The 25,257-nt window shown below is 44.7% G+C and overlaps 1 protein-coding gene across 8 annotated transcripts in view; it reads left to right on the top strand.

Annotated features, from left to right (window-relative positions):
• Nucleotides 1-25,257, top strand: part of LOC144683854 (sodium- and chloride-dependent neutral and basic amino acid transporter B(0+)-like) — a 453,756-nt gene that overhangs the window by 363,065 nt on the left and 65,434 nt on the right. For 7 of the 8 annotated variants that reach the window (XR_013577349.1, XR_013577348.1, XR_013577347.1 and 4 more), the window contains 3 exons: nucleotides 13,884-14,037; nucleotides 15,195-15,326; nucleotides 24,801-24,968. Coding sequence is in view for 1 of the 8 variants with exons in the window: in XM_078547360.1 (XP_078403486.1) it covers nucleotides 13,884-14,037; nucleotides 15,195-15,326; nucleotides 24,801-24,968 (454 nt within the window). In the remaining 7 variants the exon portion in view is untranslated. Of the gene's footprint in view, nucleotides 1-12,659; nucleotides 12,904-13,883; nucleotides 14,038-15,194; nucleotides 15,327-24,800; nucleotides 24,969-25,257 lie in introns of those variants that run through there. The other variant, XR_013577350.1, reaches the window with a different exon arrangement.

The following is a 25,257-nucleotide window of genomic DNA, read 5'->3' on the forward strand; positions in this document are numbered from 1 at the left end:
CCTTGTGAAGACCTGGCTGGTAAAACTGTTGGTTCATTTGCACTTGAGTTTTCTGTATCCCTACATGTCCGGCCATAGGAATGTCATGAACTATCTGTAATATCGCTTTGCTGTCCACTCTTCATCTGCAGGTCTGCAAGGAGGCCTCCACTTCCTCAATAGCATCCTATTTTTAATACAATAACATTCTGGAACTTCATCAGCCTCAGCTTCGGTTTGAGCTGATTGTGCTATCTTACTTAACTCCGGATCAGCTTGTTGAGAATCAACAAAAGAAGATTTACTAACCATCTCTTTCAGGTTATCTAAGCCGCTAAAGAAAGTTTCAACTAACCAAATATCTGCCTGTGGTATCACTTTGACTTCCGATGATGGACTTTGCTTAGCTGTTGTTCGGGTCACCACACATAAAGGAAAAACTCCCGGAACATTTTCCTTTAACTGCTCTGTCTCTATAACCTCACTTGGACTTTCAGTAATTATGAGGGAAGCTACTACCTTTGCTTCAGCTAAGTCATTTCCCAGGGTAAGTCAACTCCATCAACAGGTAACTTCTGAACAACTCCTATCAGCACTGTCCCAGACATTAAGTCACACTCCAAGTGCACCGGATACAAAGGTATGGGTATATACTCGCCCCCACCACCCCAATACCATTTATTAAAACGTTGGCACTCTCTGGTGGAAAAGTTATGCCTTTCCCCAACAAAAGTGTTTGTTAGGCTCCATATCTCTTAATATAATTATAGATTTAGCTTTCTCATTTGAGGGTTAAGGGGTTACTATTTCTGTTGATAGGAATTCTTTATAACTCTCATGTATCTTATTGAACTCTACTGAATTCACAGTTGTGTTCACACTTGGCTTCACAGGCGTAACATTACCACTTGATCTGCTCTTTTTCCAGTCAGGGCTCTTTTTCCTGAATCGTCTTTACTTACCCCAATAAGTGCCATGGATTTCCCAAGCAACTTCCAGTAATCTGCATGATCGTGCCCCACCTTGTTACAATGGAAACGCTTAGGCCTTCAGCACCTTCTTTTCTGGTCTGAGGAGGAGTTTCCGGGGATTTCCCAGCTATCCCTTCTCCTCCGTGGCTACTTGCCTTCCTTTTACCTTCCCAACTTCTACTCTTCTCGGGTTTGTGGGGGTGACAGCAAAGGGTTTGGATTTATGGACCAGCTCATAATCGTCAGCCATCTCCTCTGCTTGTCTAGGTGTAGCAACCCTCTGGCCTTCAACATGGGTTCTAACTAATGGAGGAAATTAATTTTTCAATTCTTCCAGGGCAATTATTTCCTTCAGAGCCTCAAACATAGTCTCTATCTTTAATGCCCATATCCAACAGTCGGAATTACTTTACTTTACCCTCTCAAATTGAATATAGGTGTGCCCAGGCTGTTTCCTTATGTTACAAAATTTCTGCCTGCAAACCTCAGGGACCAACTCACATGCACAAAGAATAACCTTTTTCACTGTGTCATAATCCACAGAAAGTGATGCATAAACCTCATGAGCTCTACCCACTAACCTATACTGTAGGAGCAATGTCCAGACTGCTTTTGGGAACTTCATTTGCTTAGCAACTTCTCAAATGAAATAAAGAACACCTCTACATTTTCTCTAATTTTGGGAGGGGTTGTACAAATGTAAACATCTCCCCACTGGGCCTTCGGTTGGAGGTGGGTATTTTTGTCATCAGAACTTTCCTCAGCATATGAGGCCTCTTATTTTAATTCCAGCCTTTTTAGCTCATGTTTCCTTTCTCCTTCCTTTGCCTCTCTTTCTTTATCCTTCTCTATTTCCTCCCATGCTCTGGAGGTCAGTTTCTCGCATTCCTAATTCCCTTTCCTTTTCCTTTTCTTTTCCTTTTGCCTTACGACTTTTCAATAACAATTCCCTTTCTTTTGCCTCCAATTCTAGTCTTTTTATTTGCAAATGAAAACGGTGTTTTACCTGCTGGCCGCGATGGGGACTTGTCACTCCATATCGTCCCAAACCCACCGCATTACTTATGCATCCCTGAGAAAAACAACGTTTCCATGGTGGGCGGGCTCTCATTCACCTGCCACACCATCACCTCGCTGCTTCAACACACCGGTGCCATATTTAAAGTGCAGCCGTGTGCACACCTCTCAGTGCTTTCAGCCCACGGCTGCTGCACAGAAGACAGGGTGGCCCCAAAAAGCAAAAATACTGCAGCCCAAGTTTAATGACACACCCTCCAGCGCATTTTGGATGCAGTGGACGCTCACCGTTGTTTCTTCTTTCCCTGCTCTGGCTGCAGGATGGGTAGCATCATTAATTTGTCTTGGGTGGGCGGTGACAGCAGTGGTCAGTGCCAATCCCCTGCAAAAGTGGACAGCCACCCAGTGCCAAAAAAGGGTAAATGTTCCGCCAAGGTAATTCATTCTTCTCATCTTCTCAACTCACACGCTCACAAACCCATCACACATCCACAGGGATCTCACGTCTCAAGGGGCATAACCACTAACTCTCACACACAACCTCACATCCCCATCAGGCTCATATTCTCTGGAGCTCATGTCCTCATCCTGTCCAGGGCTCCACCCACCACACAAACATTCCACGCAGTGCCATGTGTCCTGCTCACACCCCCTCCATCTGTTTACATGCAGGAGAAGCTGGCTCACATCAGCAGGGAGAGGTCCCAGACTTTTATTTTTATTCATTCACAGGATGTGGGCTTCGCTGGCTGGGCCAGCATTAATTTCCCATCCCCAATTGCCTTTGAGAAGGTGGTGGTGAGCTGCCTCCTTGAACCATGTGGTGTAGGTACACGCACAGTGCTGTTAGGAACAGAGTTCCAGGATTTTGATCCAGGCAAGTGGAGAGTATTCCGTCACACTCCTAACTTGTGTCTTTTAGATGGTGGACAGGCTTTGAGGAGACTGGAGGTGAGTTCCTTGCTGCAGAATTCCTAGTCTCTGACCTGCTCTTGTAGCCACAGAATTTATATGGCTAGTCCAGTTCTGTTTCTGGTCAATGGTAAACCCCAGGAAGTTGATACTGGGCGTTCAGCAATGGTAATGCCATTTAATGTTAAGGGGCAAGGGTTAGATTCTCTGTTGTTGGAGATCATCGTTGCTTGACACTTGTGTGGCGCGAATGTTACTTGCCACTTGTCATCCTGAGCCTGAATGTTGTCCAGGCCTTGCTACATTTGGACATAGACTGTTTCAATCTCTGAGGAGTTGCAAATGGTGCTGAACATTGTGCAAATATTAACAAACATTTCCACTTCTGACCTTATGATGGAAGGAAGGAAACTGATGAAGCAGCTGAAGATGGTTGGGCCTAGGATACTGCCCTGAGGAACTCCTGCAGTGAGGTCCTGGAACTGAAATGATTGACCTCCAACAAACACATCCATCTTCCTTTGTGCTAGGTATGACTTGAACCACCGGATTCCCATTGACTCCAGTTTTGCTAGAGCTCCTTGATGCCACACTTGGTCAAATGCTACCTTCATGTCAAGGGCAGTCACTCTCACCTCACCTCTGGAGTTCGGCTCTTTCATCCATGTCTGAACCAAGGCTGTAATGAGGTCAGGAATTGAATGGCCCTGATGGTATGCAAATTGGGTGTCAATGCGCAGGTTATTGCTAAGCAAGTGCCACTTGATAGCACTGTTAATGACCCCTTCCATCACTTTACAGATGATGGAGAGTGTAGACTGATGGGATAGTAATTGGCCGGGTTGGATTTGTCCTATTTTTTGTGTACAGGACATACCTGGGCAATTTTCCACATAGTTGGTTAGACGCCAGTATTGTAGCTGTACTGAAACAGCTTGGTTAGGGGTGTGGCATGTTCTGGAGCACAATTCTTCAGTACCATTGCTGGAATATTGTCAGGGCCCATAGCCTTTGCAGTATCAAGTGCTTTTAGCTGTTTCTTGATTTCATGTGGAGTGAATCGAATTGGCTGAAGACTGCCATCTGTGATGCTGGGGATTTCGGAGGAGGCCGAGATGGATCATCCACTCAGCACTTCTGGCTGAAGTTTGTTGCAAATGCTGCAACCTTATCTTTTGCATTGATATGCTGGGCTTCCCCATCATTGAGAATGGGGGTATTTGTGGAGCCTCCTCCTCCAGTGAGTTGTTTTATGGTGCACCACCATTCACGACTGGATGTGGCAGGACTGCAGAGCTTAGATCTGATCCGTTGGTTGTGGAATCGCTTAGCCCTGTGTATCACTTGCTGCTTATGCTGTTTGGCATGCTGTGTTGTAGCTTCACCAGGTTCACACCTCATTTTTAGGTATGCCTGGTGCTGCTCCTGGCATGCCCTCCTGCACTCTTCATTGAACCAGGGATGATCCCCTGGCTTGATGGTAATGCTAGAGTAGGAGATATGCTGGGCCATGAGTTTACAGCTTGTGGTTGTGTGCAATTCTGCTGCTGATGGTAGCTAACAGTGCCTTGTGGTTACCCATTCTTGAGTTGCTAGATCTGTTTGAAATCTATCCCATTTAGCATGGCTGTAGTGCCACACAACACGATGGAGGGTACCCTCAATGTGAAGATGGGACTTTGTCTCCATAAGGGCTGTGTGGTTGTCACTCCTGCCGATACTGCCTTGGACAGATGCATCTGAGGCAGGCTGGTTGGTGAGGATGAGGTCAAGTATGCTTTTCCCTCTTGTTGGTTCCTTCACCACCTGCCACAGACCCAGTCTAGCAGCTATGTCCTTTAGGACTCGGCCAGCTCGGTCAGTAGTGGTGCTACCGAGCCACTCTTGGTGATGGACATTGAAGTTCCCCACTCAGAGTACATTCTGCACCCTTGCCACCCTCAGTGCTTCCTCCAAGTGGTGTTCAACTTGGAGGAATACTGATTCATCAGCTGTGGGAGGCCGGCCCATGGTAATCACCAGGAGGTTTCCTTGCCCATGTTTGACCTGATGCCATGAGACTTCATGGGGTCCGGAATCAATGTTGAGAAGCTAGGGCAACGCCCTCCCAACTGGATTCCACTATGCCATCACCTCTGCCGGGTCTGTCCTGCTGGTGGGATAGGACAGACCCAGGAATGGTGATGGTGGTGTCTGGGACATTATCTGTAAGGCATTATTCCGAGAGTATGACTATGTCAAGCTGTTGCTTGACTAGTCTCTGAGACAGCTCTCCCAATTTTAGCTCCCAGAGTTTGTAAGGAGGACTTTGCAGGGTCAACAGGGCTGAGATTGTCATTGTCGTTTCTGGTGCCTAAACCTAAGAGGAGAGACAAGACAAGAGAGAAAGGCACTAAAATGGGAAATGATTAACATAGTGTGCTCGGAAGGAACATAGAGTACAATTCTAAGGGCAGAATTTTCTGCCTGTCGGGCGGGTGGGCCCGACTCAATCTCCGGCGGGCAGGGAGACAATCCCCGCCAGAGAAGCGGGCCCCGCCGCCAGTTTACAAGGGCGGGCCAATTAAGGCCCGCACAGCGTGACGTCCGGCGGGAAGCACTATGTGCTCCCTGTGCAGGCGGAGGGGGGGGGATTCCCCAAAAGCGAGAGTGCGTTTTTTTGCGTATGCACACGAAAGAGCGCATATCTCCCTGAGACAAAGTTCCGCCTCAGGAGATCGCTTACACTTTTAAAAATATGAAAAACAGAAAAAAACATTCCCTAACATGTCCCCCTCATGTGACAATGTCACATGAGATGGGACATGTTCATAATTTACATAATAAGTTTATTAAACTTTTTAAAACCCTGCATGAAACCTCATCCCGCCGGTGGATGTGGTTTCCTGTTTTTCCTATTTGCCACCGGGGCTCCTGGCCTGCCCACCAACCTTAAGGTTGGACGGGCAGATCCTTTAATTGTATAATTGATCCTGTCAATGGCCTCAATTGGCCATTGACAGGTCGGTGGGCCCGCGGCTGAATTTGCTGTGGGCCCGCCTTCCTGAAAATTTAAATGGGGCGGGATGACGTCAGGGGTTCCGCCCGACATCATCCTGCATCATTTTACACATTGGTGAGCGGGCCCCGCTCCCTGCTCGCCGACGGCAAAATTCTGCCCTAAGAGTAAATCAGCAAATAAGGCAAAGTGCTACAAGAGTAAAAAAAGGACAAAACTAAAGGCTTTGTTAATGAATGCACATGGCATTCAAAGCAAAACAGATGAACAGATAGCGCAAATAGAAATAAGTAAGTATGATCTTGTAGGTATTTCAGATATATGGCTAGATTGGGACCTGAATATTGAAGGGTACATGACATTGAGGAAGGACAGGAAGTTCAGAAAATGTGGAGGGGTGGCTCTGTTAATTGTTGGTGGCATTAGCACATGAGAGAGGGATGATCTAATTTCAGGAAACCAGCATGTAGAAGTAATTTGGGTTGAGATGAGAAATGATAAAGGCAAGTCATCACTTGTGGGAGTGGTTTACAGGACCCTAATTGTAACTACACAGTAGGCCAACCAGAGACAGGCTATACTAGACCTGGCATTGAGCCACAAGATAGGATTAATTGATAACCTCCTAATGAAGGCACCCCTAGGTAGCAGCGATCACAATATGAATGAATTTTGTATTCATTTTGAGGGAGAAATGAGTGCGTCCAAGACTAATGTTTTAATCTTAAATAAGGGCAATTATGAGGGTATGAAAGCAGAACTAGCTAAAGTGAACTGGCAAATGAGTTAAGGGATATGTCAATAGAAGTTCAGTGGCAGACATTTAAAGGGATATTTCAGAATACACAGAATATATACATTCCAATGAGAAAGAAAAATTCCAAGGGAAGGGCCCACTGTCCGTGGTTAGCTAAAAAAGTTAAAGACAGTATCAAACTTAAAGAAGAAACATATCGGGCAGAATTTTACGTTTGTCAGTCGGGCAGACGGGTGGCCGATTGCCACTGGCGAAACGGGCCGTGCCGCCATTTTCTGCGGGGGGGGGCCAATTCAGACCGGCATCGTGGCTTTGCGACTCCTGTGGAAAACTGGGGAATAGTCGTGGGGGCCGGCGGCCTCAGACTGCCGGTTCCAATTGGGAGCCGGCAGCCTGTTTAAAGAGTGGCCAGGCAGCCTGCTTGAAGCAGTGCACATGGCCAAGAAGGGCAGAGGAGGAGGAGGTGGAGGAGGAGGGGGGCAGGCTGCAGGAGAGGACAGGGGGGCCACGGTGCACCCAGGTTCTCGGATGCATGCCTTGCTGTCCTTCTGCAAGAGGTGGGCCAGCGGCGTGATGTTCTGTATCCTGAGGATGGGAGGAGGAGGGCTCCCCATGTTACCAGCCAGGCTTGGGAGGAGGTGGGCGAGGCTGTAAGTGCCCATGATGATGTTAGACGCACTGGCACACAGTGTCAAAAACGCTTCAATGGTTTGCTGCGCTGCGGATGGGTGAGTACCATGTCTGTCTGGGCTATTTGAGGCAGAAGGCAGCCTTGGCCTTTGACAACCCCCCCCCCCGCCACCCCCCCACCATGTATGGCTGCCGTTACTGCATAGGGCATCTGTCGCACGCTGGGTGGGCAAATGGGTACTGACGATGCTTACATCAGCCTTAGTGTTTGAGGGGAAGAAGGGCTTTCTGCGCAGCATATGTTGGTTTCTGTGGCATTTGAGTAGTTTGAGGGCAACCTGCAGGGGTGGCCGGTAGACACATTTTCAGAACTCCAACACATGTCATAGTGATGGTAATGAAATGGTCCAAGGGGTTCCTCAAGGTCTTTTGGGCAAGTCCCATCTGCTGGCATCGGCGCCACACCTATTTAATCCTCCTTTCCGTGGGCGCTAGGACCCGTGTGCTATTCAAAGTGATGGACTTCGAATGTGTCCAAGGGGACGGTTGGGGGAGGGTTTTGGGACCATCTTCTGGGGACTCATCACTAGTAGTGTGGGCAGGAGCCACTGGAGGCCTCAGATGGGCCACTGTGGTTGGGGTCCGGCGTGTGCGTGCAGAGTACATGAGCGACCTGCCCCAATAAATCCTCTTATGTGTTTTGCAGGCAAAAAGTAACCACAATGCCCGTGAGTGCCTGAGGACTGGTGGTGGGAGCGCCCTCCTCCAACACCTCACCCCATTCGAGGAGCAGGCCATGGAGCTGGGCAGGAGGCAGGAGGCCAAGGCGGCTGGGGGCGGCGAGGCTGGGGTCCGGCGGCCAGGTATTTGAGTTCCACAGTCCCATCCACTCTGTCTGCCCACCATCCAAACCACTGATCGTTGCTGCAATTGTTAATGCTGAAACAATGCTCATTCACAGACTGAGACATTCTGACGTGTGGGTCATACAGGAGGGACCCTCGTCACCTTGAGTAATCGCGTCTCCACCACCTTCCAAAGTCACCTTATCCCATTTGTGACCACTATCACCATGGTCTCACATGCCATTGGATTGTCGCTGCACACCCAAAGACTGATTCCATTTTCGGGGGTTTGGGACCTCCAGCACCCTTTCAGCCAGTGCGCCCACATTACTTTATCCAGAAGGTCCTCAGCACCTCAGCTGTGAACTTCATGGCACACGACTTAGATGAATTCCACCACGTTACTCATCCCTGTGCCAAGGGAAATGTTGCCTTCTGCCCACCCGGTCTATGCCCCTCCTTACGGAATGAAGGCCAATAATATGACCTCTCAATCTCCTGAGTTCGGCAGAAAATGACACAACTGTTTGAAATGTTTCCTCAGCCGAGCAACTGTCCAGGCAACAATGCATCCACATAAGATACCTCTGCACTCTCCCCACTCCTCTGGTTCTTTACAAGCCATGTTCCATTCATGAGGCCATCTAACCAGTCTGTTTGCATGCGTGTTTAATGCTTGGGGCCCGTCTTGACTCATTTGGACCTCACCAATATTCTTCTTTTAAGGATCTTTAAGGTTGAGCGACTTATGAGTCTGGGGGGGATAGGGATGAAAGGTTGAACTGAATGTACGCTAACTGATGCACTGTCCTTGTTGTTAATTTCAGCATCACCACCAGAGCGACCCGCACCTCGACCCTGCGGCCCCCCCTCCACACCTGAGGGCCAACAAGTGCAACTTGCGGCACATCATTTCAGCCAGCCAGGCACCAGCGCAGACACACACACCTCAGTGGGGACTTTACCGTTGGCTCGTGTCCCGGGTCACAGTGGAGAGGGCACATCACGATCGCTGGAGGAAATGGTCGGGGCAGAGAGTGCCGATGGCTCCAGCAGCCGGAGGGCTGCAGGGGACGAGGCACATGCTGAGTCCGGCACTGATGATGTGCCTCTGGAGTTGTCCCCAATGCAGCAACTGCGGGAAAGGCGGCAGGAAGTGCGTTTGCATCTGGCAGGGTTGCATGAGGGAATGGTTCAGTTGCTCTCTGCAACGGAGGAGTCCAGGCAGAGTGAACATGAAGGTTTGGCCCTCAGGGCAGAGCTTCAGGCTTCCTCCAATGAGAGATTGGCGACTCTTATAGAGAGGGGCTTCCACTAAATTGATCTAAATATGATTGGGTTACGCTCTGACCTGCAAGCCCTCACTGCGGTTCTGGCCATAGGTGGTGTTTTCCATTGTGGGAGATGTCGTGGACACCAAGCGCCGGCACTCGGTGCCCATGCATCTGCGGTAAGAATGGAGGTAGATTTGGACCTCACGTCGGTGCAGCAGCTGTCTGCCGTTGCTGCGAGCTCCTCTCAGGGCGCTCCAGATGAGGGTAGCAGCTCCTCTGCCCCTCTGCCAGTCAACGTTTCTTCCGTTGAGGCTGCGACAACTGGGGAGGTGCCAGTTCATGAGCTGGCCACTACCTCCCAGGCGGGGCCATCACAGGCTCCACGGGCCAGAGGACGCCCGCCAAGGTAATCTAGGCCAATAGGACAGGAGAGTCAGCAGGGTATCTCACAAGCCACTCCGAGCAATTGGGGGACACCTAGACGTAGCACCCAGAAAGGAAAACATAAGGCACCTTAGGCACTCCCCGGGTATGTCACTGGTGATTTTGTGTTGGCCTTAGAATAAGCACCCCTTTTTGTAACATTGTCGAATAATCATGTGGGCTTTAATTGTGGACAGAATAAAGTCCACCTTTGTTACCATGGCTGAGCGTCTTTTCATTGTCGTGCTTTTTTCATTTTCACATATTTATCATGAGTGTTTGAGTGGACACTGATGTTTCTGTACTAAGCCCTTATTTGCAGCTGAACAGGTGGAAGATGTGGCACCTGAGTGCCACGTGTGGAAGTTCCAGGAAATGCTGCTCCTGCTGTTCCATGTGTGTGGAGCTAGCTGAAGGTTCTTTGGAATAAATTGTCCCGGGTGTCCCTGCCTCCTTGGTGTAAATGCGGGTCATCGTTCTGCCCCTCATCATCGCCCTGTGCTTCCTCATCCTCAGAGGCACTGCTAGATTCATCATGTGCAGCCTCATCCAGGGTGTCAAGGTCTTCATCGTCAACTGCATCCCCCCTTTCCAGCGCAAGATTATGCAGAGCGCAGCAGACTATCACCATCAGAGAGACTCGATCTGGGGGGTACAGGAGTGCACCCCCTGAGCGGTCCAGGCAACGGAGCTGCATCTTGAGAAGACCGATGGCTCTCTCCACCACAGCCCTTGTGGTGCCGTGGCTCCTATTGTACCGATGCTCAGCTTCTGTTCTTGGACGGTGTACTGGCGTCATGAGCCACCTTCGCAGGGGATAACCCTTGTCACCCAGCAGCCAACCATCCAGCCGAGCCGGAGCACTGAAGAGCCCCGGCACCTGAGAGTGTCTGAGGATGCAGGCGTCGTGGGAGCTGCCTGGGTACCTTGCACAGACTTGTAAAATCTGCATCCTGTGGACACACACTATCTGCACGTTCATGGGGTGGATGCCCTTCCTGTTGACAAAGGCACCGGGTTCGCCTGCTGGCGCCTTGATGGCCACATGTGTACAGTCTATTGCACCCTGGACACAGGGGAAACCAGCAATGGCCGCGAAACCTCTGGCTCGCTGTGCCTGACTTGCGTGGTCACAGCGGAAGTGGATAAAGGTGGATACCTGTCTGAACAGAGCGTCTGTAACCTGCTTGACACAAGTGTGGACAGCTGATTGGGAGACACCACAAAGATCACCCACCGAGCCCTGGAAGGAGCCAGAGGCATAGAAGTGGAGGGAAAATGTGAGCTTCAGAGCCGCTGGCATGGGATGTCCTCCCACATAGCTAGGGGAGATCTCAGGGCCAATCATCTGACAGATATAGTTGATTGTCTCCCTTGAGAGTCGGAGCCTCCTTCGGCACTGCACCTCAGTCATATTGAGGTAGCTGCTTCGCCGCCTGTATACCCTGGCAGCAGGATAGTGGCGTCTTCTGCGGCCCCTTGCACCTTGGACAACCTCTTGGCCCTGCACCCCTTGTGCCTGTGCCTGGCCTCCCAAAGGTGGCTCCCCTGGAGGCTGATTGTCCAGTCCTGGCCTCCTCCTGATTCTATCCCTCCCTTCCTCCTCAGGGAATCTGCCTCCACTGGAGAGGTCAGAACCTATAGCCCCAGGCTAAATGGAGAGCTTTGGAAAGCTGCAAGGCCGAAAAAGAATGCTGTCTGCAGAATGCTTTCACTTTATGCAAAAACATCTTGGACATCGATGTCTCTTTTGTGATCTACTAACAATCACACAGGTATGTTTTAAATACTTTCAGCAATTATAACTTCATGGAAAACATGAACAACTCCTCTGAGTCCACATATCCCGACATTGCAAAAGTTTTCTTAAATAATCTCCTACCTGCCTTCCCGTTGGGCCCGTGCGCCGACCCGAAGTTCACACGGGCCCCTCAAAATCGTACACAATTGGCAAATTAAGGGGCTTAATGAGACCTTCAATTAATGGCGGGCGAGCTGATCGCACCCGCCCACCAAAATATCGCGATGGCGCGCGCTGACGTTGGCACGCTCGTGCGATGTCAGCGCGCGTCATTTTATATGCTGATGTGCGGGCTACGCCATCCGCACGTCAGCCGGATAATTCTGGCCATAATTACGCAAAGAAAGGTGGCAGGTCAGAAGATCGGACAGAATATAAAGAGCAGCAAAGAATTGCTAAAAGATTAACAAGGAGGGAAAAAATTGTGTATGAGAGAAAGCTAGCTAGTAATTTTAAGATGGATAGTAAGACTCTCTGTATATATTCAATCAAGAAAAGTTAACAAGGTGAGCATTGGTTCTATAGAAAGTAAGTCTCAGGAATTAATAATGGAAAGTAAGGAGATGGCAGATGAATTGAACAGGTATTTTGCATCGGACTTCACTATAGAGGATTGAATATTTTTAAGGCAGTAGTAGATAGATTCTTGATAAGTCAGAGGGTGAAAGTTTATTGGGGGTAAGCAGGAATGTGGAATTGAGGTCACAATCAGATCAACCATGATCCCATGAAATGGCGGAGCAGGCTCGAAGGGCCGAGTGACATACTCCGGCTCCTTATTCGCATGTTTGTGTGTGTTGTCTCATTTTCAAACAAATGCATGCAGCATCCTGCCTTGTCCGAGTTCCTGATTGGTGCAGTTGTACTTGTTGCTGTTCCCTTTAAAAATGCAGATGTTGTCAAAACTATCAATGTAGCAAAAATGTTACATAACACGATACAGTGTTTTGAAATTAAAGCAATCGGAACATTTAGTCTGGAAATTGAGTAAGCGAGAGCAGATATACTCTCGGACTTTGGACCTTGAGCAAACAGAGTTAGTCCACTTTTAAACAACATAAGAACTGGCTTCTGGTTGTGGAAGAGTCAGGTGAGAAGCTGAATCACCTGTAACCAGATTCCAGAAGTAGTGCAAAGTTAGAAGACTTTTGGTCAAAGGTGTCTTCGTTAAGGTTTACATCCAAACCCTGAGCAAGTGGAAGAATCATTCATCATTGTCCAAAAATGGACATGGCAGACTTGAATTTATCTGATTTCTCACAGGATGACTATCAAACACACCCTCCAGACGACACGGTGAGTAATTTAGCAAAATATGACAGTAAACTCATGCAAAACTCAGAAAGATGCTGATGATTTGCAGATTTTGGTTGTTGTGACTTGCAGAGACTCTTTGTGGGGTTCCGGGTGTTTCCAAACTACCAACCAATTGCTGCTAGGTGGAAAAATCAATGGTGGCTTGGAATTCATAGGGTATTTGACGGCATCCTGTCAGTGTTGCTGCCAATACTCCTCTGGATCTGAGCACAACTTCAGCGCTTGGGCACAAGCCCAGATTAAACTGGAAACCCAGAAATTGCAGTCTGTTTTTCACTGATCCACTGCAGGATATGTTGTGGACTCCTGCCCATCCATCGCCGGAAAGCAGTGAAATTAATTCATTTGACAAGAACTTTCCCATTTCTGCTCTCACACCACTGTTAGCGATCCCATAAAATACCTCGTTAAATGAGGTATAACCGAGCTTCTAGCGATGATCTGAGTAATAATTACTGTTCAACAACTGTTCTGGTCCTGACAACATAATTTTATATTCGTGAAATGTTAAATGTCTCCATTATGATTAATTACTCATTTAAAAAAGAAGACTTGTTAAATAATTAAAAGAATGCTTGTTCATGATATTTCAGCTTCTACTTCAATCCCCTGTGCATGACCCAATCTTTACTCCACTCTCTATAATTATTTTAATAAATAATTTGATAATTAGTGATTTTCATTTCCTGTTTGGATGTCTATGAGAATTCTTTAATTTGGTTGGCTGAATGGACAGCTTGATGCCTCACAGTAGCTCAGTGATTGGATCCCCATTAAGCTGCACCACCATCAACCACACATTGAAAGAGGCAAAGCCCTCACCATTGAGATTGCTAGATCTCTCAACATAGTTCTCCTGTGGCTGCTGGCACAATATGTGTCATAGTGAGTGAAAATAGTACTTTTTGCTTGATTTCTAGTCTAACTTCTGAGTCAGCCATTTTCTCTCTTTCCCCCAGGCTGTCACCAATGAACATGTGGGTGAGGGTGATGAGAATGTGGAGCGAGGCAACTGGTCCTCAAAGACTGACTACTTGCTCTCAATGATCGGCTGTGCTGTGGGTCTAGGCAATGTTTGGAGATTCCCTTACCTGGCTTACAGAAATGGAGGAGGTACAGTAGACAATCTAAAATGCAGGAGCGAGAAAATAAAAATAAAGGGAATAATTAATTGATTTATAAGGAACATTAAATTTATTGCACTAGCCAAATAATATCGGATAAAACAATGCTGTTATAAAGAATGATGAATTCCATTTCACAGCTTTAAACTATTTAGAAGATTTTTTTTTGGGGAGGTTGAGCCTGATGTGTCAAGGTCATAGTTTAACGTTATAAGTAAGAGTGAGGTACATCAATGAGTTGGTATTTTAAAACAAATATGAATGAACCTTGGCAGGCGTGTAGAATTAATGATTTTTTAAAAATGGATATGTTTTAAGGTATTATTGTTTATGTAGTGCAAAGGGTTAATGTTAAATGAGCAAATAGACAGTCTACATCATCAATGATATAAGATCACATGAAAACAGTGTATGCTGAGAGAGGCCTGCGTGAAGCCTCATGCTAAGCCTTGTACTATACATTGTAGCGTGTTCTGCAAAAGGTAATGTTTACCACAGCCTTCCCTCCAGCAGTCTGTAAAAATCCTGACAAGGGCAACCTAAGCTAAGACCTACAACAATGATGATGGTTTTAAAATGCATGAACTGTTCACATCAAGCATGTTTACTGAACAATATCTGAAATGTTCAGTTAACTGTCTCCTCGGTCAAGGTTAACTGTCTCCTCGGTCAAGGTGTCTGTTCAAGTTTGTAAATTGAGGTCAAACTGGCTCTTATCAGCTGCTCTTCACAACCCCAGAAAACTGGATCGGTGAAAACAAGCAACAAAACAATATACACAACTGCATAAAGAGAAAGATAATATTTTGATCGACTGTGGAGTGAATTTTAGAATGTGGCAATGTTCCTGATTTCATTGATTTGCTGAATTTTTAGAATTGGAGTTGAAAGCTAAACATCTAGACTAATGACAATTCATGTCATAAAATCTTACAGTAACCATGGCCAATGGAAGAGGAGAGAATGAAAATACATTGATTTTCTGTGTAGAGTTAAAATATTTCTGGATCAATAGGTTGAAAATTAGATAGAAAGACAGAGGCAGACAAACAAATTTTCATAATAATTTCAGGAGTACAGCCTGAAAGCTTATTTTAGCCTTGCCCAGTTTTACGCTTTATTGAAGTTGTTTACTATATTTTCCAGGTGCGTTTCTTATTCCCTATGCATTCATGCTGGCACTCGTTGGGATGCCACTGTTTTTCTTGGAATCTTCCTTTGGTCAGTTTGCCAGCCTTGGACCTGTTGCGATGTGGAAAGCCGTGCCAATCTTACAAGGTTAATATTTATTTGGCAAATGATTAATAGAGTGTACTCAATCTTGCAATATTGGTTATATTTTTCTTATCAGATGGAGGTTTAAGTCAGATTTGCTGAAGCACAGGTTACAATTTGATCTTTCATACAGTTAACAAAGACAGATACAGACAGTGAGGAAGCGGACACAGCGAGTGAAACATTTTATTTCCTTGTTCCAACGTTAACCAGGTATTAGACCTGCTTGAGGACTCTTTATCTACCAAAGGACTCTTTATCTGTCAGTCAAAGGCTCCTTAGGCAGCACCTTCCAAACCCATGACCATTACCATCTAGAAGGAAATGGCAGCAGATACATGAGAACCCCACCACCTGGAAGTTCCCCTGTCAGTCACTCACCATCCTGACTTGGAAATATATTGCTGTTCCTTCACTGTCGCTGGGTCAAAATCCTGGAACTCCCTCACTAACAGCACTGGGGGTGTACCTACACCACATGGACTGCAGTGGTTCAAGAAGGCAGTTCATCGCCACCTTCTCAAGGGCAATTAGGGATGGGCAATAAATGCTGGCCCAGCCAGCGAAGCCCACACCCCTGGAACGAATATTTTTTAAAAATTAATGCTCGTTTAATTTTTCATTTTCCAGAAAGAAGTGTTAGTTATTTGACACCCTAAAAAAGTAAGGAATAACTTGTATTTTAATCGTGATCACAGGAAGCCCTTATATGTTTTACAGCCAATGCTGTTGTTTGGAAGTGCAATCACTGTTGTAATTTGGGGAAACATGATGGAGACATTATACCCTGCAACATGCATATTAATATTCTGCTGCTAAGGTAGCAATGTATTTAACTTGACCTTTAAGGTCACAATGTTTAAATACTGCACATAGTAAGCCCTGAGGTCACTTAGAGGGCAATTGTTTCTATGTGGGGTTGTTCTAACTGTAAATGCTTACCTTCTATCCGGTCAGAAAAGAGCAAAAGGAAATAACAGACTGTCTTCCTCTTAGTTTTATAGATTAAATTTATTGATTTTTTTTTGCATATATAGGAACAGTGTGGCATCTCAAGCCCAATGGGTTCAAGATTCTTTCATTTATTTAGTTAAAAGCATGAGGATTTACAATGAATTGCTTGCCATTAAAATGCAACTTGCTTTAATCTGTGTAACAATTCTGGAGAATATGTTCATACAAATTAAACAGAAACTTTAGAGAAAAGGCATTGTTGTAATATGCCTTTAAGGTATAGCAGCATGGCATCACTAGACGGGAAAAGTGTCATGTGTTCCAGTTTTAGTTTTGCTTCTGCCTGCAAGCAGAACACAGAATGGCTCTGATGCCTTCCGGCTTTCTACCTTTGTATAAATGTTCCCATGTGCCTCACAACATGTTTACCCAATCCCTTATGAGTGGTTGGTGCTTTTATATCATTATAAAAATACGACGTGGTGTTCAGCAGTTGTTAAAGAGTGTGGCAGCAAGATTAAGTACAAGTGCAACATAGTGAACATAGATTGTGCTAGATTGAGATGACCCTTGATATTTTGGTCAGACTGCAACAAAATCAAGGCGTCAGAGGGTGTTGCGAACATAGCGTGTTGAATGCATAGAAAAGCTTTGAAGAAACAGTGCCACAATAGTGCTCAAGTGAAGAGCTGGTAAGCAGACAGATCCCTCACGGTGAGTAGGACAGTACGCTGGAGGACCAGCACTGGGTTAGCTCAGTCGGGAAAGGTGAGTGACCAGGGTGTGGGCCTGATCAATAGCGAGTGAGGGAGAGTCAATTGAAAAGAAAACAAAAAACACCATTAAAACCAGGCCAGAGAATGTTACAAATATAATGGGCGAAGCTTCGGAAAAGCATGTGAAAGTAACTACAGTGACACACATCGTAGGTGCTATAAGAGAAGGGAGGTCAAAGGGATATTGTCAAAATGTCCAAAAGATTCCCCAGTTTCAATTGGGATGCAGCTGACCTACCATCTGAATACAAAGCATTTAAGGTCTCTTGATTCAGGTGTATCTGAACCAGACGAGCAAAGGCATAAAAATTCACCTAGCAATTGGAAATGAAGATCTACACAGGCTGAACATGTCAGGATTAACAGCAGAAGAGCTAAATGTTCCCCAGAAGTTATGGACTACATTGGAAGGCCTGTTCAGGATCAGGTTAAACTTCCGTATTCATTGGCTAGAGTTCATGTCATTTTGAAACCAGCCTACAGAATCTATAGACCACTTTGTCAGCAAATGAGGAGAAAAAGGGTATGAAATGTGATTTTTCAAATGCAGATTAGCAGACAGAATTGTTGAATTGGTGATTGCATCCACTTCCAAGGATGCATTCCAGAAAGATCTGCTAGACAAGCCCAAAACATTTAGCATCGAAGAACTACTCAAGAATGGACATAAGTACAAAGTGACCCTTACAGGTCGATGAAGCTTGCAGGTCCTAAGTACAACCCCAATTGTTGATGCACTCACTAGAACATCTAAACCTAGCAAGCCATGTGGGAGGTGTGGCCTTCTGCATGCACCAAGGAAATGCTCAGTTTTGCATCAATTGTACAGGCCGTTGGCGGAAAGGGCTACTGGCAACAGCAGTGCACTAGAGCAAAAGCCGGTGCAGCTACAAAGAGCTGTGCATGTCTGTGAATTCTAAAAGACATGTATCCACAGACGTGGAAGGCCATGGCAAAACCTACAACTGTGAAACCTTTGGCGTACAATGGTTCACCATTCCATGTGCAGGTTCCATAGTCCTGGAGTGCAGATGCAATCAATCACCCTGGGTGTCACAGATGTTCTACATCATGGAGACTAAAGGCCCAGTGATTGTAGGTCTACCAGCATGCTACGACCTCACAATCCATGGAATCATTCAGACCTCATATGGCAGATCAACTTCAGAAGCTACACTCACCTCAGTTCATGACCTGACATTGAAATATCCAGAATGTTTCAACAAAATTGGCAGTTTCAAGGGAGCTTCAAGATTACACTTGCAGGAGAATGCAACTCCATCCGTTGAGCCACCATATAAGTGCAACATTCACTTACAAGATTGAAGGTCAAACTAAACAAAATGGAGAAAGGTGGAATCATTAGAAGAGTACAAGAGCACACAGATAAAGACAAAATACCGCAGATGCTGGAAATCTAAAACAAAAACAAAAAATGCTGGAAAACCTCAACAGGTCTGACAGCATCTGTGAAGAGAAAGACAGAGTTAACGTTTCGAGTCCATTTGACTCTTATTCAGAGTGTACAAGAGCACACAGACTGGTGCAGCTCAATTATGTTTGTCATAAAGGAGGATGGGTCATTGAGATTATGCCTCAATCCATAATGTTTAAACACAGCTTTGAAATGTTGTCCTGACAGAATACTCACATTAGAAGAGTTAAATTCAAGATTTGCAGGTGCAAATTTTTTCTCAAAGCTTGATGACAAGCATGGCTACTGGTCAGTATATCTTGCAGAGAAGTCTCAAGTGCTTACTACAGCTCGTACCCCATTCAGACGATACTGTTTTCAATGATTTCCTTTTAGGTGATCTGTTCACCAGGATCTCTTTCAAACTCACGTGGACCATATTACGTGCACTGTGCCAGGATGCATCTGCATTATAGATCACATTGCCATTGCGGGAAGAACAATGCAAGAACATGACCAAATTTGAAATCATTGATGCAAGTGGCAAGTAATGAAGGATTGACATTCAACAGTCTGAAATGTGACATCAATGTGCAGCAAATCAATTTGTTTGGTTCTATTTATTCCAGTGCTGGTGTGCATCCCAATCCAAGTCAGATAGAGCATATTAAAGCCATTCCAACTCCTCAAGATCAGAATGATCTTTGAAGATGTCTAGGTCTCTTTAATGTCTTGTCTTCATGCATTCCCAATTTTGTTCAAAAATCTTCATTGCTAAGGGAATTGTTGAGAAAGGATGTGTCTTTCCTATGGCACAAAAACCCCCAAGACCCTTCAAAGCACTGAAACAGTCATTATCAGAAGCATCGACATTTCAATTTTATGATCCTAGGAAGACAGCTGCCCTGGAGATAGATGCCTCACAGAAAATACTACAAAAAGGTAAACAGATTGTACTTGCTTCAAAATCTCTGCATATAATGCAATCCAACTACTCCAATATTGAGTTGGAAACATTAGCTTTAGTGTTTTGAATCACGCATTTTCATAACTATCTATTTGACAAAAGATTTGTGGTCGAGGCTGACCACAAGCCACTGGAGCTGATTTGGTGAAAACCATTGACCAGTGCACCGCCAAGATTGCAATGTTTGTTGATAAAGATTCAAGGTTAAAATTGTGAGATCAAGTACAAACCAGGTAACTTGCTGTCACATTGGATACACTTAGCAGACTGCATAACCTAGCGAAAACAGAAGATATATCCTTATCATCATTGACTACTTTACCAAATACCCCATTATTCAACAATTGTACATCAATCACAACTGATGCACAAAATCTAATTGCTATTTTCATTTATTTAGTGTGCCTAGAGAGATCATTATTGACAGTGGTCTGCAATTTATTGATGAGCCATTTCAGGATATTTGTGAGAATTGGAATATTGATCATACTGCTTCTTCTCCTCATTACCCTAGATCTAACGGCCTAGCTGAACAAATGATTAGCACGGTGAAATCAATAATTCTCAGATGTAGACAGACCAAGCAAGATCTGCTCATTGCAATGTTAAGCAGAAACCAACCAAGGTGACAAGAATTTGTTCAGAACCAAGGTCCTATGAAATCATCATAAGATGACTTTTGTCCTTTTGTTTATGACATCTTTGGCAATCTCTCCTTTGCTCCACCTATCACTGGCCCTCTATCCAGCTCCACCCGTCCCACCCCCCTTAAACAGCTTATATTTCACCACATTTCTTATTCCTCTTTAGTTCTGATGAAGAGTCATACAGACTCGAAACGTTAACTCTGTCTTCCTTTCCACAGATGCTGTCAGACCTGCTGAGTTTTTCCAGCAATTTTTGTTTTTGTTCCTATGAAGTTATTTCATCCAAAAGCACAACAGTGAGGTGTAACTGAGGACAAATCAGATCCATTCCAGCTCCTCAACCACAGTGCATTCTTTTGCATCTAGGACAAGATCCCAAAGGCAACCAGAAACAATATCCAAGAATGACAATCCCACAGGTCACTTTGAGCAATTAAAGAAACCTCCAGACAAGGTTACCGCTACATGATCTGGGTGTATCAGTAGATTACTGTTATGCTTTAGAGAGTCATAGATTCATCAGTTCTATATACTTAAGTAATGGCAACTAAACATGAACATGGATTGAAAATAATTCTACTTCTTTGCAAGTGGGGAATATATCTTTAAAAAGAAAGAGGATGCTGTAATGTGCCTTTAAGGGACAGCAACATGCCATCTGTAGAATTGAAGTGCGTAATTTGATCCAGTTTTAGTTTCACTTCTGCCTGTGAGCAGAACAAAATCCAGATCTGATGTTTTCAGCTTTCCACTTTTGTATAACTATTCTCATATGCCGAGTCTCAATAAATGAAGCCACAACTTGTTTACCCAATCCCTTATGAGTGATTGGTACCTTTATATCATTATAACAAAACAACAAGCATTGCATTTCCTTACGGTCCAGTTGGTGTGTGATAACATGCAGCTCATCATGGAGGTGTGCACCAGGTTTCCATGGTAACTGTTATGATGCCTTTAACCTGCAGTAATTCTCAAGCCACCCTTTCTTTCCTATGAACATAGTGACTGCAGTAGATTATTCAGCCTCTGTTTGACTATTTAATTAGATTATAGCTGATCTATGCCTCAACACTCTTTTTGCTTCATAACATTTGTTACCCATAACTAATAAAAGTCTACCAATTTTAGCCTTGATTATTAATATCCACAGCCTTTTTTGGGGGAAAATTCAAGACTTCCAGTACACCTTATGATCATAATTGCACCCTCATTTCATTCAGGCTCGGCAAAGCTCTAATTTTAAGATTGTGCCCTTCTGTTATGAATTCCAGTAAGCAGAGGAAAGTAGATTCCGAAAAAGAGACTTTTAAAAAATTTGTTCGTGCGATGTGTGTCCTTGGCTGGGCTCATTTATTGCACATCTCTAAGTGCCCTGAGAAGGTGGTGGTGAGCTATATTCTTGAACCGCTGCAGTCCATGTGGTACACCCACAATGCTGTTAGGGCGGGAGTTCCAGGATTTTGAACCAGCAATGGTGAAGAAACGGAGTTATACTTCCATGTCAAGTTGGTGAGTGGCTTGGAGGGGAACTTCCAAGTGGTGTTCCCATGTGTCTGCTGCCCTTGTCCTTCTAGATGGTAGTGGTTGTGGGTTTGGAAGGTGCTATCTAAGGAGCCTTTGTGAGTTCATGCAGTGCATCTTGTAGATGGTACACACTATTGCCACTGTACGGCGGTGGAGGAAGGAGTGAATGTTTGTGGATGGGGTACCAATCAAGGGCTTCTTTGTCCTGAATGGCGTCAAGCTTCTTGAGTGTTGTGGGAGCTGCACTCATCCAGGCAAGTGGAGAGTGTTCCATCACACTCCTGACTTGTGCCTTGTAGATGGTGGACAGGCTTTGACGAGTCAGGAGGTGAGTTACTTGCCACAAGACTCCTAGCCTCTGAGCAGCCCTTGTAGCCACAGTATTTATATGGCTTCATATTGAACTTGAAACATTCACCCTGTTCTTTCCCCACTGTTTCAGCCAGACATGGTGAGTGTTTCCAGCACTTTCTGCTTTTATTTCAGATGTCCAGCATCTGCAGTATTTTGCTTCCATTTGAGAGGAAACAGGTAGAGCAAAAATTAGAATATGAGAGAAAGCTGGCTAGCAATATAAAAACAGATAGTAAGAATTTCTATGGATAGTTAAAAAAGAAAAGAGTTAATAAAGTGAGCACTGGTCCAATAGAAAGTGTGTCTGGGGAATTAATAATGGAAAAACGGAGATAGGAAATGAATTAAACAGACATTTTGCATCAGTCTTCATTATAGAGGATACGAGTAATTTCCCAGAAATAGCTGCAAATCAGGAAATGGAAGGAAGGGAGGAAGTCGAGAAAATTACAATCACCAGGGAAGTGTCACTGAGCAAATTGTTGGAGCTGTGGGCTGGCAAATCCCTGGGTCCTGATGGACTTCATCCAAGGGTCTTAAAAGAAGTGGCTAGTGAGATAGTTGATGCATTGGTTTTAATTTTCCTAAATTACCTAGATTCAGGCAAGATTCCATTAGACTGGGAAATAATGAATATAACTCCTTTATTCAAAAAGGGAGGGAGACAGAAAGCAGGAAATTACAGGCCTGTTATACCATAAAGCCATAAGACGTAGGAGCAGAAGTAGGCCATTCGGCCTATTGAGTCAGCTCCGCCATTCAATGAGATCATGGTTGATCTGATAATCTTCAATTCCACTTTCCTGCCTTTTCCTCACATCCTTTGATTCCCTTACTGATTAAAATTTTGTTTATCAGTTAGCTTAACATCTGTCATAGGGAAAATATTAGAAACTATTATTAAAGATGTTATAGCAGGGCACTTAGATAAATTCAAGGTGATCAGACAGAGTACCGTGGTTTTATGAAAGGGAAATTATGTTTAACCAATTTATTGGAGTTCTTTGAAGAAGTAACATGTGCTGTGGATTAAGGGGAATCGGTGGATGTGCTGTACTTTCCAGATTTCTAGAAGGCATTTGATAAGATGCCACATCAAAGGCTATTACAAAAAATAAAAGCTCATGGCGTAGAGTGTAACAAATTGTCATGGATAGAAGATTGGCTCGCTAACAGGAAACAGAGAGTAGGTATAAATGGGTAATTTTCTGGTTAGAAAGATGTAACGAGTGGTGTGCCACAGGGATCAGTGCTGGAACCTCAACTGTTTACAATTTATATAGATGACCTGGATGAAGGGGCAGATGGTATGGTAGCTAAATTTGCTGATGATGCAAAGTTAGGTAAGAAAGTAAGTTATGAAGAGGACTAATGAGGTGACAAAGGGTTATAGATAGGTGAAGTGAATGGGCAAAGGTCTGGCAAATGGAATATATATGGGAATATGTGTAATTGTTCATTTTGGCAGGAAGAATAAAAAAGTATATTATCTAAACTGTGAGAGATTGCAGAGCTCTAGAAGGATCTGCATGTCCTCGTGCATGAATCACAGAAGGTTAGTATGCAGGTACAGCAGGTAATTAGGAAAGCTAATAGAATATTATCATTTATAGTGAGGGAAATTGAATACAAAATTAGAGAGGTTATGCTTTAGTTATACAAGGCATTGGTGAGACCATGCCTGGAGCACTGTGTACAGTATTGCTCTCCTTATTTAAGGGAGGATGTAAATGCATTAGATACAGTTCAGAGAAGGTTTACTAGACTAATACCTGGAATGGGTGGGTTGTCTTATGGGAGGAAAGATTGGACAGGCTAGGCTTGTACCTGCTGGAGTTTAGAACAGTAAGAGGCAACTTGATTGAAACATATAAACTCTTGAGGGGTCTTGACAAGGTGGATGTGGAAAGGATGTTCCCTCTTGTGAGAGAATCTAGGACTCGGGGGGGTTACTGTTTAAGAATAATGGGTCGCCCAATTAAGACAAAGATGAGAGGAATTTTTTTCTCTCAGAGGGTCATGGGTCTTTGGTACTCTCTTCCTTAAAAGGTGGTGGAAGCAGAGTCTTTCAATATTTTAAAATCAGAACTAGATAGATTCTTGATAAGCAAAGGGGTGAAAGGTTATCAGGGGTAGGCGAGAATGTGGGGTTGAGGTTACAATCAGGTCAGCCATGCTCTTATTGAATGATGGAGCAGGCTATAAGGGCTGAGTGGCCTACTCCTGTTCCTAATTTGTATGTTCATATGTTTGGTTCTCTGCATCTATATTACTGGATTCACTTACATTTTAAAACATTTCTATTAGATCACTCATCATAATTCTAAATGTAGGCGAATACAAGCCAATATTATATCATCAGTCCTCTTAATTTAACCAGTTGAATTTTGGCATTATTCAAGTCAATAAATGCTGTACCATCCCTCAGGCTAGTATATCCTTCTGAGCTACCATGCCCAATCTGTATGTAGTTGGCCAGATGGGGTCTGCCTAAGGCTCTGTACAACTGAAATGCAATTTTCTCCTATACTGCAGCCCCTTGAGCTAAAAGCCAACATTCCATTTGCCATTTTTGTTAGATGTAGTGATTTGTGTGCGTGAGAACACCCAACTCCTTTGCTCCATCATAGTTCCTGATCTCTTGGACCCTGATCCGGAGTGAGTCGAGGCAGTGACATTTCTTGCAGGTGTGGTCAGCCAGGACAGTCTCACTGGTCCCCATGGTGACTGATTGCAGCAAAACACAATTGGTTTGTCTGACCAGCAGAACCCATGTCAAAGAATTGATTTCAAATCAATAGTTCCAAATCTAATCTCCTGTTCCTTGTTTATTTTCAGGTGTGGGGATCAATATGGTCCTTGTGACCTCAATTTCCAACATTTCCTACACCTGCATCATCGCCTACAGCCTGTACTACTTGTTTGCTTCCCTCCAATCCCCCCTGCCGTGGGCAGACTGCTTCAGTTGGTGGGGTGCAGATGAAACATGCAGCAGGACTCCCAAAGGTACTGTCTTCACTTCTATTGGGTAAAATATAGAAACCAACTGTTCATTTTTCATTCTGCCAGTCTGAATGAGAGAGAAGAATGGGCAATAGTTTCAGTGACCATCTTCATTATGATCAGACAGCAGAAATACTGGGATAGGAATCAGCAGCAGGAACCATGTCATTGAGCCACTGAGATTGCTGAACACTCAGTAATAAATAAAAAATGAATGGTGGTAATGTATTAACGAAAATAGTTAATCTCTCGTAATGCTCCTCATTAGCTAAGTACAAGAACAAGAGTCATT

This window comes from Cetorhinus maximus, chromosome 8 (genome assembly GCF_964194155.1).
Source record: "Cetorhinus maximus chromosome 8, sCetMax3.hap1.1, whole genome shotgun sequence".
NCBI classification, from domain to species: Eukaryota; Metazoa; Chordata; class Chondrichthyes; order Lamniformes; family Cetorhinidae; genus Cetorhinus; species Cetorhinus maximus.